General features: G+C 44.1%; 1 protein-coding gene across 2 annotated transcripts in view; it reads right to left on the bottom strand.

Moving 5' to 3' along the window:
• Positions 1-20,363, bottom strand: part of LOC110989219 (protogenin B-like) — an 83,122-nt gene that overhangs the window by 21,242 nt on the left and 41,517 nt on the right. Inside the window, exons 5-12 of one of the 2 annotated variants that reach the window (XM_087140570.1) lie at positions 19,885-20,043; positions 18,885-19,160; positions 17,715-17,855; positions 17,249-17,410; positions 15,208-15,513; positions 13,141-13,341; positions 1,656-1,751; positions 901-1,081 (exon numbers count right to left, since the gene is read on the bottom strand). In XM_087140570.1, coding sequence (XP_086996696.1) covers positions 901-1,081; positions 1,656-1,751; positions 13,141-13,341; positions 15,208-15,513; positions 17,249-17,410; positions 17,715-17,855; positions 18,885-19,160; positions 19,885-20,043 — 1,522 coding nt within the window. The remainder of the gene's footprint in view (positions 1-900; positions 1,082-1,655; positions 1,752-13,140; positions 13,342-15,207; positions 15,514-17,248; positions 17,411-17,714; positions 17,856-18,884; positions 19,161-19,884; positions 20,044-20,363) is intronic. The other variant, XM_022253441.2, reaches the window with a different exon arrangement.

Here is a 20,363-nt window from a genome sequence, read left to right as displayed (position 1 = left end):
ACATCGCCCACTTTACAGCAGCACTGTAGGGTAATGTCTACCCATCATCTCTTCTCCTTCATCCTTTACTACACACACACTGTTTTTTTCATTACATCTTGAAGTTTTGTGAGCAGGTATTCATGTTTACTACTTGCGCAGGTGTTTACGACGAATTGATCCACAATGCAAGTTTGTTTCATCAGCATGGCACTGGTTTTGTTTGCTGACTTAAGGTTTATATCATGTGCGTATGCTTACAAAAGTTTATATGCTCCTTCATCAATATGGTCTTGGTTTTGCATGCCAGCTTCAAGCTCATCAAATAGCCCTCCATTTTTTTTTTTCTGAATTCCGTGTACAGTTTCATCAGTATGGCTTTGATATTGCTTGCCTACTGTCGAGCTTATGGAATACCTGCATGTTTACAAACGTTGTACTCAGAAACGGCCCAGCAAGAAGTTGGGTGTGTATATACATGTACCTGTCTAAAACCGAGATCTTTTTGGACAGACTCAAGTCGCTATCAACTGTATTTGGTTCTGCATGCACTCGTGCAAATCTGAGTCAGGGGCTAAATGCTGTGGGGCAGCAATAGACAGAGGGTCAACTGGCATGAGCCATCGGCAAAGCTGTATACTTGTACAGAGCTGCGATATTAAGCTGCGTGCAATGCCATTTTGCATCCAGAATGCTTGGTCTTGGGCAAGGTTGCACTACAACGATCAGAAAAACAGGAGAAGGCAATTCAACACTGCCCAACCGATTGTTTCTCGGGTGAAATATGCACAAAATATGCTTAACAGGGTAGGCAGGGTTGCAGATATCTTTGAGAGCAAAATGGCTTCTGATCTGAAGATGTCGCAGCTCCCTCCACGTACAGCTCTAGACAGCGGGGGAGAAGGCGGGTCTTGTACTCACTCTAGGTCCAGCTGGATGGGCAGCTCCAAACGGGAGCGGTTCCCCTGTGGCCAGTAGCGCACGACGTAGCCGTTGACCAGCTGATTGGTGACTGGCGCATGCCAGGTGAGCCTCACCGACCGGGAGCTGAGGGCTTGGACTGCCAGATTAGTGGGGGCCTCCAGGAACTGGTTGGGAATGCCTGTAAGGTATAGTAGAGGAATGAGGGGACAGGTTAAGAAAGACCAGTCACTGAATACAGAGAGGTGGAACTACAATGCAATGCAGCACCTAGGCTTAACACGACTGTTTAGGAACTTTAATCAGGTCCTAAGTCAAGTAAATGCGGCTAGTGTGAGAGTGGCATAGTAGTACATTCTGGAAACAAACCCACTACTGCAAAACTGAGGTCCAGGTACCGGTACAGTAGTTACTCTTGGACTTTCTACACAAACTATGACACTTCTCGTTCTCCTCAACCCCTTTTCCTGAGTATCTTTATTGTATATGTACATTTGCTAAGCTCATCCACACAATTACTTGGTCATGCTACAAATTCATGGTCCTGGAGAGTTGCTGCATCATTATGAACTGATGTATTTTCTGTCCATACTGTCTGTGGACAGTACATCACTTCACAGTGCATCATAACTTTTGTGCCAGTTTGTGGTACAACACGGGCATCTCGTGATTCTCTGGAGAGACAAGATCACTTTTAAAGTGGTGACAGGCACTGGGCAGGTGTTCATTTCCACCTGCAGTGTACTGGTGCTCACCTGGCATAGATGCAGTTCTGACTTCCTGCACAGTGCCTTCCCCGTCCTCTGCAATGGTGTAGACCAGCAGGCGGATGATGTAGGCCGTATCTGGCTCTGTGGTGGAAGAAGCAACACGGAGCAGTGGCTGTTATTAGTCAGAGCCTCAAAGGCAACAACTGGAACTGGATGTGGCTAATGGTTTGCTGGCGTAAGGAAAGCTTGTTACCGGCCAGTAGATTGGCCGGTGACAGGTCTGCAACTGGCCAGTGGTTGGAAAGTGACTGACAAGTGTCTAGATGCCAAATGGCCAGTGGTTGGGTAATGACTGGCCGGTAGTTAGACAGTGACTGCTTAAGGGTTGGATGTTGATTGGGCAGTGTTACAACAGCATATGGCTAGTGGAGAGCGAACTTTAATAACTGGCGAGTGGCCGGAACACGGTTGGTCTGTGGTTTGAAAGTGACTGGCCAGCGGCTGGCTGGCCGGCAGTTGCATACAAATTGCAAAAACCATTCTACCAAGACCACTCACCAAAAAATATACCTTCGATCGTAGGATTTAAGTGTCAGATATTTACGTCAGTTCCACAGCGATTAATCATGGATGTGTACACAGACATGTATGAGGCAGCAAGACAAGTCATGATCGAATGCTCATGTGTCACCAATTTCGTTGAAACCATTCATGGCTTTAGCTCCAGCGAGTTTCATCAGCCAACCGTAGTGAACTTGTGACCTAATTTCCTAAATGGTAACATTAGCACACATGCCTGAGAGCCATCTGTATTTGCTCACACTATCTCAGCACAGTTTTGTGTCTCCATTTAGAGTAAAGTTGAAACAAGTTGAACAAACTGTTAACGTTTATGCACTAACAATTATTCTTAAAATGTTTTTTCCCCGAGGTGGTCAAACAAATTTTGCCAAAATTCTAGTGCCTAAAATAAAAGCAAGTGTTTCCATAAAGGCCTAAAATAAATTCTATATAGTTTAATAGTAGATTTACTCTAAATTTCAACTCTAAAATAAATAAATCTTGTATTCTGAGTCCCTCTTTACCATTCTTAACAGTTTGAACTGATCTATTTCAAAATACCTACATGTAAGTTACAAACTTTTGGGAACCACCAAAAAAACAAAAAAAAAAAACAAAAAAAAAAAACCAAAAAAACCCCAGCATCCTGCTGACAAAGCCAATCTTTTCAGCCGGTCCCCATATCCTCCCCATAAAATAATATTGTACGCATTTGTTTGTATGCATGTATATAAATGTATATTGGTCTCCCGTGCTCAGGGCACGGGGAGCAAGTCCAGGTCAAGGATGCTTGGCTTGGCTCGCTCCCAAGCGCCTTTCCACGAAGGGGGGAAAAATTCTGCCAAAAAAAAAAAAAAAAAAAAAAACCCAAAACAAAAACAGAGAGGATGTGGAAACTGCAAAAACAAATGACCTATGCACACACAGTTCAGAAAGGGCACGAGCTGGGCGCAGGGATGAATAATGTAATTACCGGCTGATCATGACCTCAGATAAGCACTGGCTATTACATGTAATTTACATGGGCCCTAAACTGAAATAAATCCCAGCAATATTAATATTTAGAGTGTTGCAGCTGCTCCAGTATGTCGGGTTCAGTCTTGCATATTGTGTGTTCTCGTTCCTTGAAGCAAGGATGGAAAGTGATAGTTAACAAGGGATTTGTTTGGCTTGGTGGCCCATCTTAAATCTCTCAGAATCTTCCATGTGGTTCATTTTTCACAGTGGTCCAGTTTTATATACAGATGTACCCAGAAATTTGTTCCAACCTACATGTACCAACACCGATACAGTTACTTAAGCTACCATACCACAGAGATGCCGTTGTTCATTATTCATTCATGACCAAATCACACCTCAATGTACACCCATACCTGTTTTACATACAAAGTGTGGACATTCCTTTGTTCTCCTGTGGTTAAGGAAACTTGAAGAAAATGCTCCTTTTTCTCCGACTAGGAAAATTCCTACAAGCTGTATTTCTGATGATGATTTCCTGGACTGATCCTCTTCATTTTGCCACAGATAACCTTGACCCCCAAATGCCTCTGAAACTGTTTTTCAGAGAGGGGAAACATTGTGTGGACGCGTGCAAGTCCGCACGTGCCATCACACCCTACATTATGTGGACTTCTTTTGTATGGAGGTCCACACTACGTATGCCACGCCTGCACATATCAATGTGATGTTAATCATCGGTGTACAGAAATGGACAAATGTTTATATCCTTTTGTTTTTCACATATTTCATCAACTTCACTGAGATCAAAAACATTGCAACTTTGGAATATTTCAAAAACAAAACCTTCCACGTTCAAAGTAATGAAACAGACCCGCAATGGGATACATCTACCTGTAACGAAACACCCACTTCAAACTTACAAATTGCAACTGTACCTCCAAAAATGGGCTGATACCAAGTCCCCAATAGATTTTCCAGATTGTTTCTGGCACTACCACAGAGAGAGAGACAGACAGAAGACCCTGTTTCTGACCACAACCTTGTAACTGGATACAGGGACTTTGAACAGGGGCAGAGGGTTCTAGCCACACTTGACCTCACGGAGGACGACTGCTCTGGCCACAAGCAATGTCCATCCATCCCCCCACAGTGTGGTCAACAGTCCACTCTCATGACTCCAAAACAGGCAGCAAACACTTGCCTGGATACCTGAGGCATTCCCCTCACACCTTTGATTCCAATCTAATACAATTGCCAAACAAAGGGAGGTTGTATTTGTTTTCCCACGCTCCTTAGTACAGCTTTGACCTTCCCACTGATGGCCCAAAAAACACATCTACTCTCATTCAGTGATTGGTTATGACTGTTGCATTTTATGTTCCCTCACTGCATTTTTTTAAATGGTATTTTTTAGGAGCCTGCAAATTGTTAGAAGTTTTCTGCATGTAAAAAAAAGCAAAATAAGATTCTTCCATTATTTTGTCCAACGTTGTTTTGCTGCATTTGCCATGATCAAGTAAAGGATTTTCCCCAACACATTTAATGAGGGAAATTTGCTTCACATGACAAACCCAGTCCATGATATTTAGAACAGGAGGACAGTGTGTCACTATAAACAAATGTGAAATCTGCTGAACTCAAAATATGAAAAGAAAAAAAAAAGCCTTCTGAAAATGACAAGGGCAAAAGCGTGGGGAGGGAGTACAGCAACGATACTCACCCAGATGATATGGCCTTAAACTGGTCACCTTGGCCACATATTGATTATGACAGGGGCAACAAGAAAGGCCCATAGGCACGCAACTCCTCCCCACTTGGCCCTGTGCCAGAATTCAATCCCAAGACCGAGGGGAAAAAAAAAGAGGGAGAGTTGCATAGCACGTAATAATAATAAAAATTCCTGAGCCACAAGGGGACAGCGGTCAAGTGCTAGGCCAGGTCACCCAGCCTGGCCACTGCCTATAGGCTCACTGAACACAATGCAGGCAAATAGGGTAACGAGGAGTGGCCATGACAAGCCCAGGCTATGTACAGCTCAGGGCCAAAGGGTACTCTGCCCGTACATCATTATATCCAAATCCTGGGTGAATAAAGGCCAGCGCGTACAAAAGATAGGTACAGTACATGTAGAAAGCTGTGGGTAGCAGCACGCTCAATTTTACAGCCCATACTGGCATTAGCATAATGGCACTCTCACAAGTCGGTGAAGAAAAACAGGGCAAACTTGAGAAGACGGGACACTATCCAGGGTTTTTAAAGAGGCCCTTAAATTAAATGGGTATTCTTTTTGTCGCTGACAATGCTTTATTTTTTGAGTTCTGAGCGTAAACATGCAACACCTTTAATGTTGGAACAGTTTCCCCCACAACTAAATTTACATTTGATAGCTTCTTCCATTTGCACTTTCTCCATCACAACCTGTGAGAAGACTACATGTAGAATGACCCAAAGCTAAGAACTGCTCTGAGTCCGGAATATTTTTCTGAGGATTGATGGAGAAAGTTACTGTATCATTGTCATGGACTGGTGATCAAGTTGAAAACATATCAGTGCAAAATTGCTCAGACAATTACATAATCTGGGACGATAAAAATGGGCGCCTCCATAAAGACATCTGTGGAGTCTTTACTCCTGAAGTTATTACTCCATCTACATTGCACATCAATTCTCTCCAATTGAAAATAACACCAATCTCTTTTCAATGAAGTCCTTTGTATAGCTCTCCCATTCCATTTCTGTTGCCACCTTTTATTTCCATGAAATGCGTGTATGTCCTCTGATCCTGTCACATACTGTGGACATTTAAACCCAAACATTGTGGACATTTAAACCCAAACATTGCAGGGTGCTTATGCTCCGTTCTGCGTTTCACCCATGGCCTTTTCCCCTCCATAATTCCACAGGTGCATCCTACTTGCAACACACGAAGCCTCAGGTCTGACTAGATTATACACAATCACTTTGGCCCCTTGTTGCTGGTAAAGGCGTTGAATTCCAGTACAAGAGGGCAGGGTATGCGCAATTCAGCAAATGCATGTATCTATGTCAAAAGACTTTTTGGCATGGAAGGTGAGAACATAAATCGAAATGAGGGGGGAAAAAACTGACCGTATTGTTTGACTTAATTACAAAGAATTTTTCTTGGGGGAAAAAAAAAGAAACACACACACACAAAAAACATTACTCATGTAACCACAAAACCGCAATTGCCACTTTTGAAACTGGCTTGAGACAGTGCCCCAAAACCAGGGGGAAAAAAAACCTCGGACTTCAAATGGCACGATTCCTCATGAACTAACTACTTGCTGGGGCCAAGGTGGGCCGAGCATTATGCTAAATGTTGACATTACCCTCCCTGTCGGGAGGCTACCCCGCTCCATGGGTGTCACAGAATCCCCTTCAAATGCTGTCCCCGCAAAACACCTCCGCCGGACTTAGGTGTCCCTGCCGACGGGCCCTTCAACCTGACCACAGTTTTTTTCTTTTCATCTATTGGGGGGCATTGAATTTTCTGCACAGTGGGAGACTTCATAGCCTTAATTCTTTTCCCCCCTTTCAACTTGACCTACTGGTACAAAAAAGCCAACAGGCTGGATGGTAGGAAGGCCCTTCCCTGCTGCGCCATATGGGTCACTGGTCCAAAGGTGACATGCCCACAGACAAGGGCTGTGGCACGGCAGCACAGTTTCTATCTGAGCTTTTTTTTTCTTTTTTCTTTTTACCCACATCACTCTGAGCCAGCATTGTGCACCTGACACTGGATTTAAAAGATGTTCACCCCACATCAAAAGCAGCCCAGCTTTCATTCCATTCTGGATGGGTGGGAGGGTAGGGTATTTGTTTCGCTTTGTAGCACCGAGGCCTTAAAAGCCATTTGTGAAAGGGCAGGCTGCACTGCGTTAAGGCAATTCCAAGCTAATGGAACAACATTTTGACAAATGTCAGAAGTGGTGCAAAACTTCTGCATGTAAAATACAAAAAGGCCCATAGATCCATTCCTTCCACCACCAACATTAAGTTGCAATTCAACTTTTTCAATAATACGTTTTACTGAGGTTCGTAACAGAATGACACTACATAAACAAAATAGCATAATTCCGTTGCCAACACCTTTAATATAAAATAACTAACTTACAGTTGGTGCCGGAAGCAATTAAGTCAGTTATCCTTTTGTTGTTTTACTAGCAAAGGTATTCACACAACACCACTTTTAAAAAAAGTCAAAATCAAGTGACACAATCTGTCAAAATGTCATTCCGTTACTGTGCGACTGCTCATTAGTAACAGGGTACTTTCTCAACCTTTCATCTATTAGAATATTTCCAATAAATAAATAAATTAATTAATTACTGAACAGATGCAAAATGGATCTCTGTGCCCCAGCAGACTTGAGGTCCATCGTCATGGCTGAGCAATCACGCTGTCAAGTGGGGCCCATTTACTGATATGCATGAGGTCAGTGGGCACAAACTGCTGCCAATTGATCAAGCAAACTACGTGCGCCATGTATGCACGCTCGGTCCATTACTTGCATGTCACAAATGCTACCCCACAGGCCCTCAATCCCCGGCCCAGTCAAGCTGAACACGAGTGGGTCACGATATTATATCCACTTTCTGCGAACACTAAGACCAAAGTTAGTCAACTGTTTTCTGGAAATTTCTGAAATTGCAACAGCGAAGATAAAGAAAAGTAAACTCCCTCTAAGTAATAAACAGCCAATAACTCCACTCTATTATCAGCCCGTTCCCACTTGATCCATCAATTGAGGGATCTGATCCACCTTTTGCCAAATTGCCAGATCAGATCCCCCAATTGGTGGATCAGATCTGGCAATTGTATGTAGTGGGAACGCTAACCATTATAAGGTTGATCAGGATCAGATCCACCTTGCTTGATCCTCCTCTGGAGCAGGATACAGATCCCCCAATTGGTGGATCTGATCCTGCAATTGGCGGATCACTATCAGATGGGAATGCAAAAGGTGGATCTGATCCGGTAATTTGACCTGTCAACATCCGTCTGTGTATGAGTGGCGCCAAACTTTTGCGGTCTGATGAACAAAGAAATGTTTTTTGGCATGTAGCTCATGTGAAATTTTTTACATGCACAGCATGCACAATAAACAACTGCTGAACTACAGGCTAGCAAAATGTGTCACCACGCATGCACAATGCATGCATGCCGCAATGTGTGCCTTGCCCTTTTTCAATTTTCGTTGCGCATTCGTCCGTTTCTTAACCTTTTTCATTTGTGTAATTTCACTTGCTTTCCATCAAAAACTAATTCTGTGTTAGCGTAAAGCCCGAGGCATGTGACCGAGTATCAAAAACGGAAGCAAAGTTTGAAGAGACAACGTACTAGGCTGAACATTCGGTCCGATTCAAGGTCCTCACGTCAGTAGAACTCTGAACCCAAAACACTGCAGGGTCACACGCATGCCACCCCAGCACGCAACACTGCCACAGAGCACGCGCTCATCAAGCTAGCACATGCACAATACCGAACTCAGTGACCTTTCGGGCTTGACATTTCCGTCCGAAAAGGTGGATCAAGCGCTAGTGGGAACACGACGGTTTAGTTGCGGTAAGATAACGATCACACCAAAATACTGGATCAAGATCCACCTTTTCCCAATTCAAGTGGGAACCCGCTGTATGGTTCTAGTTTGACTCGTTGCTCTTTTGCACTTTACAAGACGTGCCAACATTTGAGAGCAAGTGAACCACTTCCTGCCGGGGAGCCCTGTTTCGGGCACCATGTGTTTATACGCGTGTTTATATGCGCAGACAAAGGGAACTGGGCCTTGTAACAAAAAGGACTGTTCTCGGAACAAAAGACCAGGCTGCTGGGCATTACCGACATTTTTTCACTCTCAATAGTGGAGAAAATCCAGCCTTGTTTTGAAACAGTATACCACGGTTTGGGGCATTTAGTGCAAGCGGATTACCACCGGGGACAAAAGTGCTCCCCTAACGCAGTGATGAGCCACACAGCACCGCTACACGCTTATCCGTCCCCTATTGAAAAGAGGTCAGCAGCGCACAGTGCCAGGTTCGTGAATAAAAGACAGTTACATAACATCGCACAATCTGGGCTTCGTTTACAAGGCTGCAGGCCTGGCTGAAATACTCGGGCGTCAATAGATTTCGTCTGTCAGACTAGCGTGGCCACCAGACAGTAATTCATGTGGGTGTAAACGTCCATTAACCCTCCTTTGCTTTTACAGCACAAATGTGCACAAATGCCCACAGTCACTGGTGAGCATGTATTTTCTATATGCACATGCACAGATTCAGTGTACACAGTAGATTGCCAGCACAAAATGACCCAGGGTCTTTTGTGCAGTCCTCTTCACTGCATTTGGTTTACAGCACAATTATGCACATGAAACAGTGTAGCACACTTGTTGGGCAGCACAAAAGTGCAATCTGATATTCCTGTGAGGGACTGTTGGTGCAGTGCACCACACAACACAGCTGTGCTTCTTTGAGGTGTTTACCAAGTGACCCAAAGAGTGACTTCAGCATAGGAGGGTTAATTGAAATGATGAATTTTGGAAGAATTTTGAAAACTGAAAATCTTGAAAAAGTCCTGATTTATGTGCACTGCATTTTTCAAACCACCCGGCAGCAAGTGGTTAAGGGTCTGTTAGAGGGAGCAACAGGTACATGTCCCCGTACGAGTGCATGTAATTGGAGGCAAACAATTAAAGGGGGACAGTCAGCAGATGCTCAAGTTTCCTGTGAATCCCTGTGAGAGGGAGGAGGAGAGGAGTGGGATTAGACCGATGCTGACATCTCTGCTGAGCACTGAGCAAGGGGGAAGTGGCATGTCATGATAGTGTGAGGTTATCTGCTAGTTGCGCAACACGGCACAACTGCATTTCAACCCTCCATTACTTCTTGCACGAGGTGCTAGGGCACCATGTATGCAGATCCAACCGCATTATGGCTTGAACTTTAATGGTCTCTCTGCAACTTATGGCCTGATCCCTTTTTGTCCATCCGAGCGTGTGACAAGTGTCCATTATTGCTCCACTGTGTGCATCCCCAATTTGATTAATTTTCTTAACCCAAACCCCCTAGGGTGTACGTAAAATCATATTGAAATTGGAGAATTTGGGACTGTTTGGGTTAATGCACAATGGCTTAATAAGCACATCCCACAAAGGTGAACTGAAATACCCAGGAGGGTCTCTTCACCTGATGTTTTTCTCCCTAATAAGTGTCCAGTTCCCCCTTCCCCCATTCCAAATCTCCCCTGGGATGCTAACAACCCCCCCTTCCCATTCAATTCGGTTTTTCACTTTCATGTGCGGTCAATTTCAAGACAAATGATGGATTGGAGGGCGAAAAGAGAACAAAACAAAATAGGCACTATTCTCTCCTGCTTTACTTGTCATCAATCAGCCCCTCCGCTTCATGAATAATTAAAAGCAATTACCCTACGGGCAACACTGTCCATTACCACCATCCCCTCCCCCCTTCTGGCCTCTGGTCATACACCAGTTGTAGCCATTATTAATAATTCACACACCTGTTTGAGCAGAAGCAGTGGCTAGATGAGACATAAATAGACTTTTAAAAAATATAATAAAAGATAAAAAAAGGAGCAGAGTCACAAGTGCTGGTCGCAATGAATTGGCAAGTGGGTGTTTCTGCAGGCAACATGTCAACTTAGGGTCTCCATCCAGTACTGATGCTTAATCCGGCACGATAGCTATTCACATTAATGGATTGTCCGGGTTTCCTTTACCCATGTTCTACACAGTCTTAAAAATAAACTGTACAGGGAACCAATTTTCCAAGGTAGCCTTACAAAATTCTTTCGCAGCAGTTGTCACATTACGTGTACATGCAGAGGCTATGGTTCAATATGCCTGAAAGTGACGTACAAATGGGATTAACTTGAAACAAGTCTCAAAAGAATTTGAGAATCCTTGTAAAAAAACAGAAATCAACTAACCAAAGTGTCCTTACCCATTTGCTTAACTGGTTCATTTTTTTTTTTATCGTCATATGATCACAAAACCCACCTGACCAAACCCACAGGTTAATAATTGGCCAGGGAAAAGTTCAGCCAGGGTCACTGGTCACGGCTTATCCTTCCTCCCTCCCCCACAGATGCCCATGGGGGTGGGGAACTTGGGAAAGGGTTACCCCTGCTCTGTTTCCTCTGGCACTTTGCCAAGGCCATCATCATCTCCAGCCCTCCATTCCTGAATTCCCTGTCTTGAGTAATCTGGGTCAACCTGCTCTAGCTCCCCTCCCCTTCCCCTTGGGCTCCTTATGAAAAAAAAAACCTACGCCAACTAAAATTCTTGGAAAAGTTACCTTTTCCATCTAGAAGGGCCAAGCTCTGGCAAGGTGTTGGTTTCTGGGGTGTTAAAGCTCTTCAAGTGAGCACTGACAACAACAAAACATGAGTTCTGTTGGCATTTTGCCGCAAGTTTTGCTCAGTGGGTGAGCCACAAACATCATTCACTGCTCTCCTCACTCACATAAACGTTTGGAAAAAGAAACAAAAAGGCACTTCTGACAAGTCTCTGTTTTTCTCCCCACAATGATCGGTACCGGTATGTCATCAGTGATTTTTGGATTACATTAAAAAGTGAGTTTCAGCGTACATGGGGAAACCTGTCTCATTTCTGTTGTCTTGTAAGAAAACCTTCATGCTTTTCCTATGGAGCGTCAACATTTAACACGACTTTCAAAACGCTTCTTTCTCTCATTATTTTCTAAATGCTTAATCCAAAATGCTTATCCTCCAAAAGCAGTTTGAAGTTTCCAGGGCAACCCCAGAGGTAGGAAATTTAGTAACAGAACAAATTTATAACAAATTTTAGGTGTTTTTTAACTTAAAAGGTAGTACTAATGCACGTACACGCCTCACTTATCACAAACCAGATGGGGCCTACGCACAATTACCAAATACTACAAGTAAATACCACTGACCAGCTGCTGTGAAAATGCAAACCGTCGGCAGACTTTTTCTTCTTTTTAGAAATCATCTCAATACACACATTTGCCTAAAATAGTACCGGTAACTTGCATTTAGAGAATAGAACAGCTGGAGGTACATGTAGGTGTAGGTGGTACTGGACATACCGGTAATATTAACTGTTGGCCACCAGCTGCTGTCATTGCAACACAATTACTTCATAGTACCGACGGAGTACCGGTTGATTGAAAAAAAAAAAAAATGAACAGGACAGGGAGGGTAGACGAGAGAGGCTCTGAAACTAAACTCTTTATACTTCTGAACAAAAGGAAGTGATTCAGAGCGCTGCACTACGCACAGGTGTTGAGAGCAGCGCGAAGCCAGGGTGCTGTTTGAATACCAAACTCCAGGCCTCACTGCTACCATAGTGCCACATACACACACTGACGAATGACTGTATAGTCAAGTGCAAGTGGACCAAGTACAAGTGTATATGTACATGTCTCAGTTTAGCCAAACTGGCATTTCTTATTAGCTGGCATTTCTTAATAGGTGGAAAGGCTTGCGGTAGCACCATGCGAAGGAATATATCTGTTATGAGCATGTGTGGTTCTGAAAAGAACCACGAGTATACTCAGCATTCGGTTTGCATGCTCAGTCTGCCGTCGGGAGACATCTGGCATTCCTTGATACTCCCATGTTTACAAAACCAATTGAACATGCACCAGAATGGCCCCCTGGGAAAATCTGGAAGGGCGACTGTAAAATTGTAGCTCTTCATCATTTGCATTTTGTGAACAACACAAGAGCTTCACGGAAAGGAAACAGAAGGGGAGAATTAAGGGAGGGCAGGGACAGCTGGCAAATTTTACACAGGAACCAGTTTTAAAAAAGTGCATTTTTTTTTTCACTTCAATGCTTCAGCACTGACAATACTCTTTTCCTAGCCAATTATCAGGATTATAGCAAATGTTCGTAAATAGCCACCACTTGGCGAAAACAACGACCTGGAGTAGGACCCCTGGGGGATAATGGGGAGAAGCGAAGAATTTGAAACCCAGCTCACCTAATCCAGTGATGATGTACTCCGTGGTGTTGAGGGACAGCAGGATCGGGTCGTCGTCGCCTGCCTCTTCCTCTAAGTCAAGCTTGGAATAGAACAGCTTCAACCCCAGGAGGTTGAGGTCCGAGGGCTGGGGCGGGTCCGGCAGGACGCTGATGGAGGAGTAGTTGAGAGTGACCGTCTCAAAGTAGGGAGCATTTGGCCCTGTGTACACAAGAACACATACATGCATGTACAAGTGTGTAAATGTCATCAACCATAGACCTCCACTGCCCTCCTGTTTTTGGGATTTTAAAACGTTTTTGAAGGGTTCGCATAGGATTTCTACACCCTTTCCAATGGAGGACTCTTACAACTGTGGACCCTATTATCCTCTATTTTTAAGGTCCACGATTTGAAGCTGTTCACTCATACTTGTTATGGGTTATGGAGATGGCAAATGTGCTGAAATATAGACATTAGAGGGAACAAAATGCCACAGGGACAAACTGGTGTCCCCCACAGCTCAGTCCTGCCGTCCCAAACAAGAGGAACAGTCCCCGTAACACAGCTACCATGTGACACAATGTACAGTACATTAGTTTGGCATAATCAAATTAGTTGAATTCACATGAAAAAGAAAAATAACAGGATAACTTCAGTCCCCATGCAATATGAAACAGAATAAAAACATACACGCCATTTATGCGCATGTACTTAAGATTTATTTGTCAGCTCTTGAGTTCTCAATGTTCACAGACAGGGCCAAGGCAACCTGAAAGATAGAACCTTAAAGAAAGGACAAGCCGGGGGTCCTGCCATTCCAATCCGATGAAATCTTATGCAACATCTTCAATCTGATGATGGTGTAACACTTTCAGGTACCGGCACTTTTGCTGGCACGTAAATCCATCGCGGCATCCCCACTTGGGGTATGCCATCCAAATAAGCTTGCAGAAGCTACAGAAAATGTCCACATGCAACTACTGTATGACCTAGCACTTTCAGGTTTCGCCTTGTGGGACATCGCCAACAAGTTGACAACTCATCCAATACAAACCTGTATGTTAAGTATTTAAAATAGAAGCAAACACAAGTGGATTCGGAATAAATTTCCAATTCTTTAGACACAGGAGTAGATGTGTACACAAAAGTTGTCAAAGTTTTACGAAACTGGCATTAAAAAAAAAAGGGGCAAAGAGATACCTTAAGAAAGATATGAATATGCATACTATCAAGAGGAACCCTTCTACCCCTCCTTGGTGTCCGAACAAAAAAAATTCTTGGAAATATGCGACCATCTGGCCAGTGTTCAATGTTAACACAACTTAACCTGTCAGTCAACCTTGAAATATTATACAGCTCCCTGTGACACAAGAAAAACACATGCACTAAAAACCGGCCGTGTAAACAGGGCCCAGTTCTGCTGGGATTTTTTTTTTAAACTATCTCCTCAAACACCACAACAGAGGTATATCAACAACTTGAATTAAGAGCTCTCTAGCAGCAAATATTTGTAATACTTGAGGCAGGGGCACACACGCAAACAGGAGGCCGAGATCAACAAAGTAGCAACTTGAACTCCCAACAAGTGTAAAAAAAAGAGGGAACAAAGTGGAGACAGAGGAGAGATTAATGACTTTTTCATCGCAGCCCATCGCTGCAGGTCAATGGAAGATTATCAAGCTGTCAACAGGACCAACCTAGGTTAATCCGCCGATCTGTAGAAAAAGGCTAGGAGGGGGCAAGGTTGTTATTCCCTGGGGAGTCACAAAGTACAGGGGAAAAGTGGGACGGGAAGAGGGACTCAAAGAGACACCTACTAGTTTTTCAGGCAGGGTTTTAGGATTACCATCAATCCCGAACCCACACAGGTGGATTAGGTTCTCAGTCCCCATCTGATTCAGAAGGTTTCCCCAAAGTGTTTGGCTGGGGTTTTCCCGGACACCTCTGAACATGTATATTTCTTCATTGTCTTCTTCCCCTGGGGTCCCAAAGGGGGAACAGTTCTTTACTTAGAGAACTTAATCCCAGTTAAATAAAACAATAGCTTTATACAGCATCGAAAAGCAACAAATTTTGGGCACTTACGTAGGTCTCCTTCCACACGCGTCTGCACAGTCAACCAGTCCGAGTTGACGCCAAATCCGCTGTTTGTGGCAGCCGCCATGCGCACCTGGTAAATGGTACCGGCCAGCAGGCCCTCTAGCGTGAAGGCCGTCACTGAGGCATTATTGACCAACGTGTCGGCAGGCCCGCCGCCGCTGTGCTCGCGCACTGTGATGCGGTAACGGGTGATGATGCCATGACGGTGCTGTGGGGGCACTGGCTGCCAGTTCAGGGTGATGGAGGTCGGAGTGTTGCTAGCCGCTGTGAACTTGGGGGGCATGGAGGGCCCTGTTGCACATGAAGACGAGAAATACTGGTACATCATCTTCCTTTGGACCCTAAATTTGTCGTCTGCCTGGCAGAAGGGCACTCGGGCAGTTTTTTCACACAACTCACAACATAACAAAGTTTAATTACACAATTCTGTCGAGCAGCTAATGAATTCATGTAAAGCTTTCCCCTTCCTCCCACAAAGTATTAGTCTTTGCCAAGTAGGAATCCAGTTAGACAGAGTGTGGTACTGCCATTTTTGCTTTTGATAATTTATACAACAATAAATGCACAGGCACTTGTCACAGTACGTGAACACAGTGAAACTTGACTTTCTCTGAGCACTCAATTACAAACAAAATAAAAGCAAAAACATAAAAGCATTTTGTAGGACTCTTTAACAAGCTTAAAGTGGATTGGGTTCATCTAGATTTCACACAAAAAACTTGTACTTTTCATTTCAGTTTTGGGTCATTGCGTGAGGTTTGGGCACAATCTGTGATGGTGTCCTTGTCACATGGGTAACTTTTACCATCTGTCATGACCTGCACAGTGGGTAATCTACTCTGTTCAAACAACATACACCTTTGTACACAGCTTTGCAAGATATAAAACAATGTCAATTTGGAATCCACTTGCGGAGGAATAGCTTTTCATTTTTATGGAACCCATGTAACATTTGACACCGTCACAAATTGTGCCCCATGGAATGACCCTTTTACATTCCAAATGTCACTACATGAATGATCAAACTCTAGAAAACAAAACTGGATAAGCCAGTGAGAGAAAGTGAACACAAACAAAATCAAAAAAACAAATCAAGCACCCCTTGCTGTTGAAAAATAGGGAATTTTTACCAGAACTAATTTATAAACAGCAGAAAAATGAGCTTGTAATAAATTCCTTCTGCTGGCCCTGTTCTGAAATTGGTAATGGTGTTATGCTACCCACATAAGAACAGATCCATATCCATGTTTCATGAGTACACTGTACATCATTAGGAGGAAGTACTTTACACAGTAACATCCATTAAGTTGGTTTGTGTAATTTAATATGCCAAGGCACAGAGGAAATACGGCAATATGAAACGTCACTACTCCTGAAATGTTACATATTCCCCAAGGGTGGTAAAAATCAGTCACAATCTCAATGCAGGAGTTCCGGGAAAATATTAGCTTGCCCCCCCTCCCCGAGATAGTTATGACAAAAGCAGCTGAGAACAAATCAGGTAAATTTTATTCAAGTGCTCTTTGTATGCTTTTTGGGGGGTCTGATAGCTGACCTATACAAAACTCCCCAAAACTCACAAAAAAACAAAACAAAACCATTGATACAATCTAAAAATTCCATGCAAGAATTAATTAACGGGATAATGAGAAGTGAATACTTCAAGTCATTAATAATACAGTTTGCCATCAGGAGCTTGCCAGGGAAAGGCCATTTTCCATGCTTACAACTGATAGAAAATGGCATTCATCTATGGATATTGATGTGCTTCGGGGGGTTTGCAGGATGGGAACCAGAGTTTGGCCACCTTGGAAATCAAACAACCAACTTGATCAATTAACATTGGCACTTGAAATAATCGTCTATCCAAGCAAGCAATGGAGACAATTCCCTGCACATATCCAGTTAATGAAATTTGTCAACTTTCCCACGACACACTTGGTGGTGCACTGTTTTATGAAACACCTGTACTCTGCTTTTCTATCTGGGGTCGGGGGAGGGTGGGAGAAAGGTCAGATAAACTCACTCGACTGCTCTGTAAAAATGTACTGGCGCGCTGACTCCTTGCTCGGCCCGTTGGTGTTCCACGACAGCATATAGAATGAGTAGTTGGTGTGCGGGTTCAGCTCGTCCACCATGAACTGTGTGTCCTCAGCGTTGCAGATTTCATCAAGCTCCCGGCTGCCTGCTTGAGTCCGGGCAGGAGGGAGGAGGAAAATGTTGTCAGTAACAGGCAAGACTGAAGGTCTTGTTAAGGTTTCTTGGGATCTTGTGATGGTCTCAGGTGGTCTTCTCCGACAACCCTGGCCATCTGTACATCATCTGGCCATTGTATTCCAGCGTGAGTAACAATACAAGAATGTACTCTCTATAGCACACTGTACTTAATGTAGTTTTGGCAAAGCCATGCCAAAGGGACAATCCATATGTATCCTGAATACGTTTAAGCAAAAAAGAATCAGGGAATCCAGAAAAATCCGGACATATCTCACCTTTACTCTCGACGGCCTGGTAGTGGATGCTGTAAGCGATGATCTCAATTTCAGACCGTTCTGGGGGGCTCCAGGTCACCATGACCGTGTTGGGGTTGATAGAATGCAAGCGGACGTGCTGCGGGGGATTGGGCAATTTGCCTGAGGGGGGAGGGACAACACAGTAACGGAATCGGTTTACACGTACATCGAGGCTGAACAATAAAAATCAAACACACGAACCTACATCGGAACCCGACTGGCAAGCTACAAAACAATGGACTGGGGTAGAGAACAACTTGACTTTTTGAAGACTTCTGCGAAACTGTCAGACGAAAATGAAGAATTCAGTCACTGCCCCATAACCGTCAAGGACTGAAAATCTTCAAGACTGCCAAAATTTCACTAACAACAAGCCCTATTTCATTACAAGCGTCAACAATAGAAACTTCTTTCTCCGTAACATCCAGTTTTTGCTATAATCACATGCAACCTTAAGTTCTGCTCCTCACACTCAAAGTTTCATAAGTAATGTACATGCAAAATGGGCGAGAAGCCTTTAAAAAATGAAATTTACAAGCTACTGGTAATCTGGTAAATTCTGATCCCGCAACCTCTTTGTTTTTAACATATGATTCCACTTGTCTGCAGAGCTTGCCGAAGATGAGTCTGTTTTCCCCTTGCTGTGCAAATTTTTCCCCTGAAGCTGGGTCCAGCGTCTGGTATCATCAGGTTTAAGAATGCACATGTATGTAAAGAAAGTGAGTGGCCCCCTCAAGCCTAGGGTGTAGTCTGAACCCTGAATGATGGCTCCGGTGAACTACAATTTGACTCATGTTACTTGAGCAATAACACTTTGTATTTTTAATTGACTGTTTGAAACCAAGCCTTGGGGCACGGGTGCATCACTGGTTATCAATAGCCTTTTACCCAACCAAGTACATAGGGGATCAATGAACCCCCCCCCAAAAAAAAGCAGTGATGAGAGGCTGCGGAAGATATGAAAGGAGCAAGAGACGTACCCAACAGCAGATGCGACCGATGGGATTTGGCAAAATGGTTCAACTACCGAGTCGTGTTAGTGCTACTGTTCTTTGTACAGACGCAAGGAATTGAAGTGGGGATAGATTGCAGATATTGCCTGGACCTGACCAAGTATCCACCTCTCCTGGGAGTGGTCTATCAACTCACCACTGAGGCGAACTTCCAGTTGGGCTCCCGCCTGGATGCGGCCCCCCTCGTTCTCAGCCACGCACTGGACCATGCCCATGTCTTCCCGCTGCACCCCGATGAAGACCAGGTCGTCTGAGGGCTGCTGTACCACCCGTTCGTCTAGCTCCACGGGCTGGCCGTTGTGCAGCCAGTGGATGGCTGGTGTGGGCCGGCCCGTGGCAGAGCAGGAGAATCTGCCAGTACTGCCAAGTGGCCCAAAGAACTTGGACGGAGCCACTCTGAAGGCTGGGGGCACTGAGGGATGGGGGGGGGAAAGAAAAGCAAAAATTAATCAATTTCTGGGGACAGCTAGTTTGATAATTCTTGTATGCTTTGAATGCGCAAGGGTTTATTTCTCTTTTTTTCATGAAGATGAGCAATACATGAGCTGCCTCAGCATACTAATGATTGAGTCAAATATACACACGTAAGTTACATATAACCCCTAACCATGGCAATTCCCCCAAAGATTCCAGGTGATCTACCCTGAACGTTGAAGGTTAGAAATACCCTCAAGGTTCAGCATATATCACATAGAATCTTGTTAAACTTAGCACAGTTGGAGCTACAATGACCAGATAATTCTTGCACCAGTCACAAACGCCCCCCCCCCCAATGTTGCAGGTACTGCAAACACAGAAACAAACACAAAACAAAAAATCCTGCAAAACACAGATGGTTCTCTTGTGAAGCTGTGACCTGTTTGAACAGAGTGCATTTTTAATAATTTCTATCTCTTTTTCATGAGGAAGCCAATCCTTTGAGTGCAATACAGTATCTGCTCTGGCTACTGTTTGACCAGGCATCAAACGGGCGGAAGAATTCTCCCCTGAATCATTAACAAGAAGTGAAATGCATCGTACTGCAAGGCAAGCAGCAACATCTTAACGACCCTGGCCATTGCCAAAGGCCCCTCCAATTGTGTACACTCTCTCACTTGGTGCCAGCTCCCGTGGACTTGGACCCTTTGGCTACTTACCCACGTAATACAGCTGGGCCCGTGCCTGCACGGTGGCCCCTGTCACTGTGTTCTCGGCAGTGCAGACGTACACCGCTTCATCGCTGGCCGTCACCTCCAGCAGCTGCAGATTGCTCCGACCGAGGTAATTCACATCCTGAGTTCTGATTGGCCTGCCATCTGCATGCATAATGAAACAACCAATGGGGCTGGCCAGATTTGTTTTTCAATACATAATAAAAATACCAAACAAGATAAATTGAATTTAACTGTCTCTAATTGTGGAAATCCAGAAGGTGCTACGTCCACTGGTCAATATATTTCACACAGAGTTCAGCTCCACATCAAACCATTTTGAATATTCCATATACTGCACGGTCATTCTATAAATTCGGAGTCCAAAAAGTGACATTTTGGGGTCTCTGTTACACCTGACCTGCGTAATCTGACATGGAAATATCATCTACCGGGTAAACTGATTTCAAACTATTTGTATTTGT

Source organism: Acanthaster planci, linkage group LG08 (genome assembly GCF_054643075.1).
Source record: "Acanthaster planci isolate LZ-2023a linkage group LG08, COTS_SCS, whole genome shotgun sequence".
NCBI classification, from domain to species: domain Eukaryota; kingdom Metazoa; phylum Echinodermata; class Asteroidea; order Valvatida; family Acanthasteridae; genus Acanthaster; species Acanthaster planci.
Note: the sequence above shows the minus strand (reverse complement) of the source record. Positions and strands in the feature narration are given on the sequence as shown.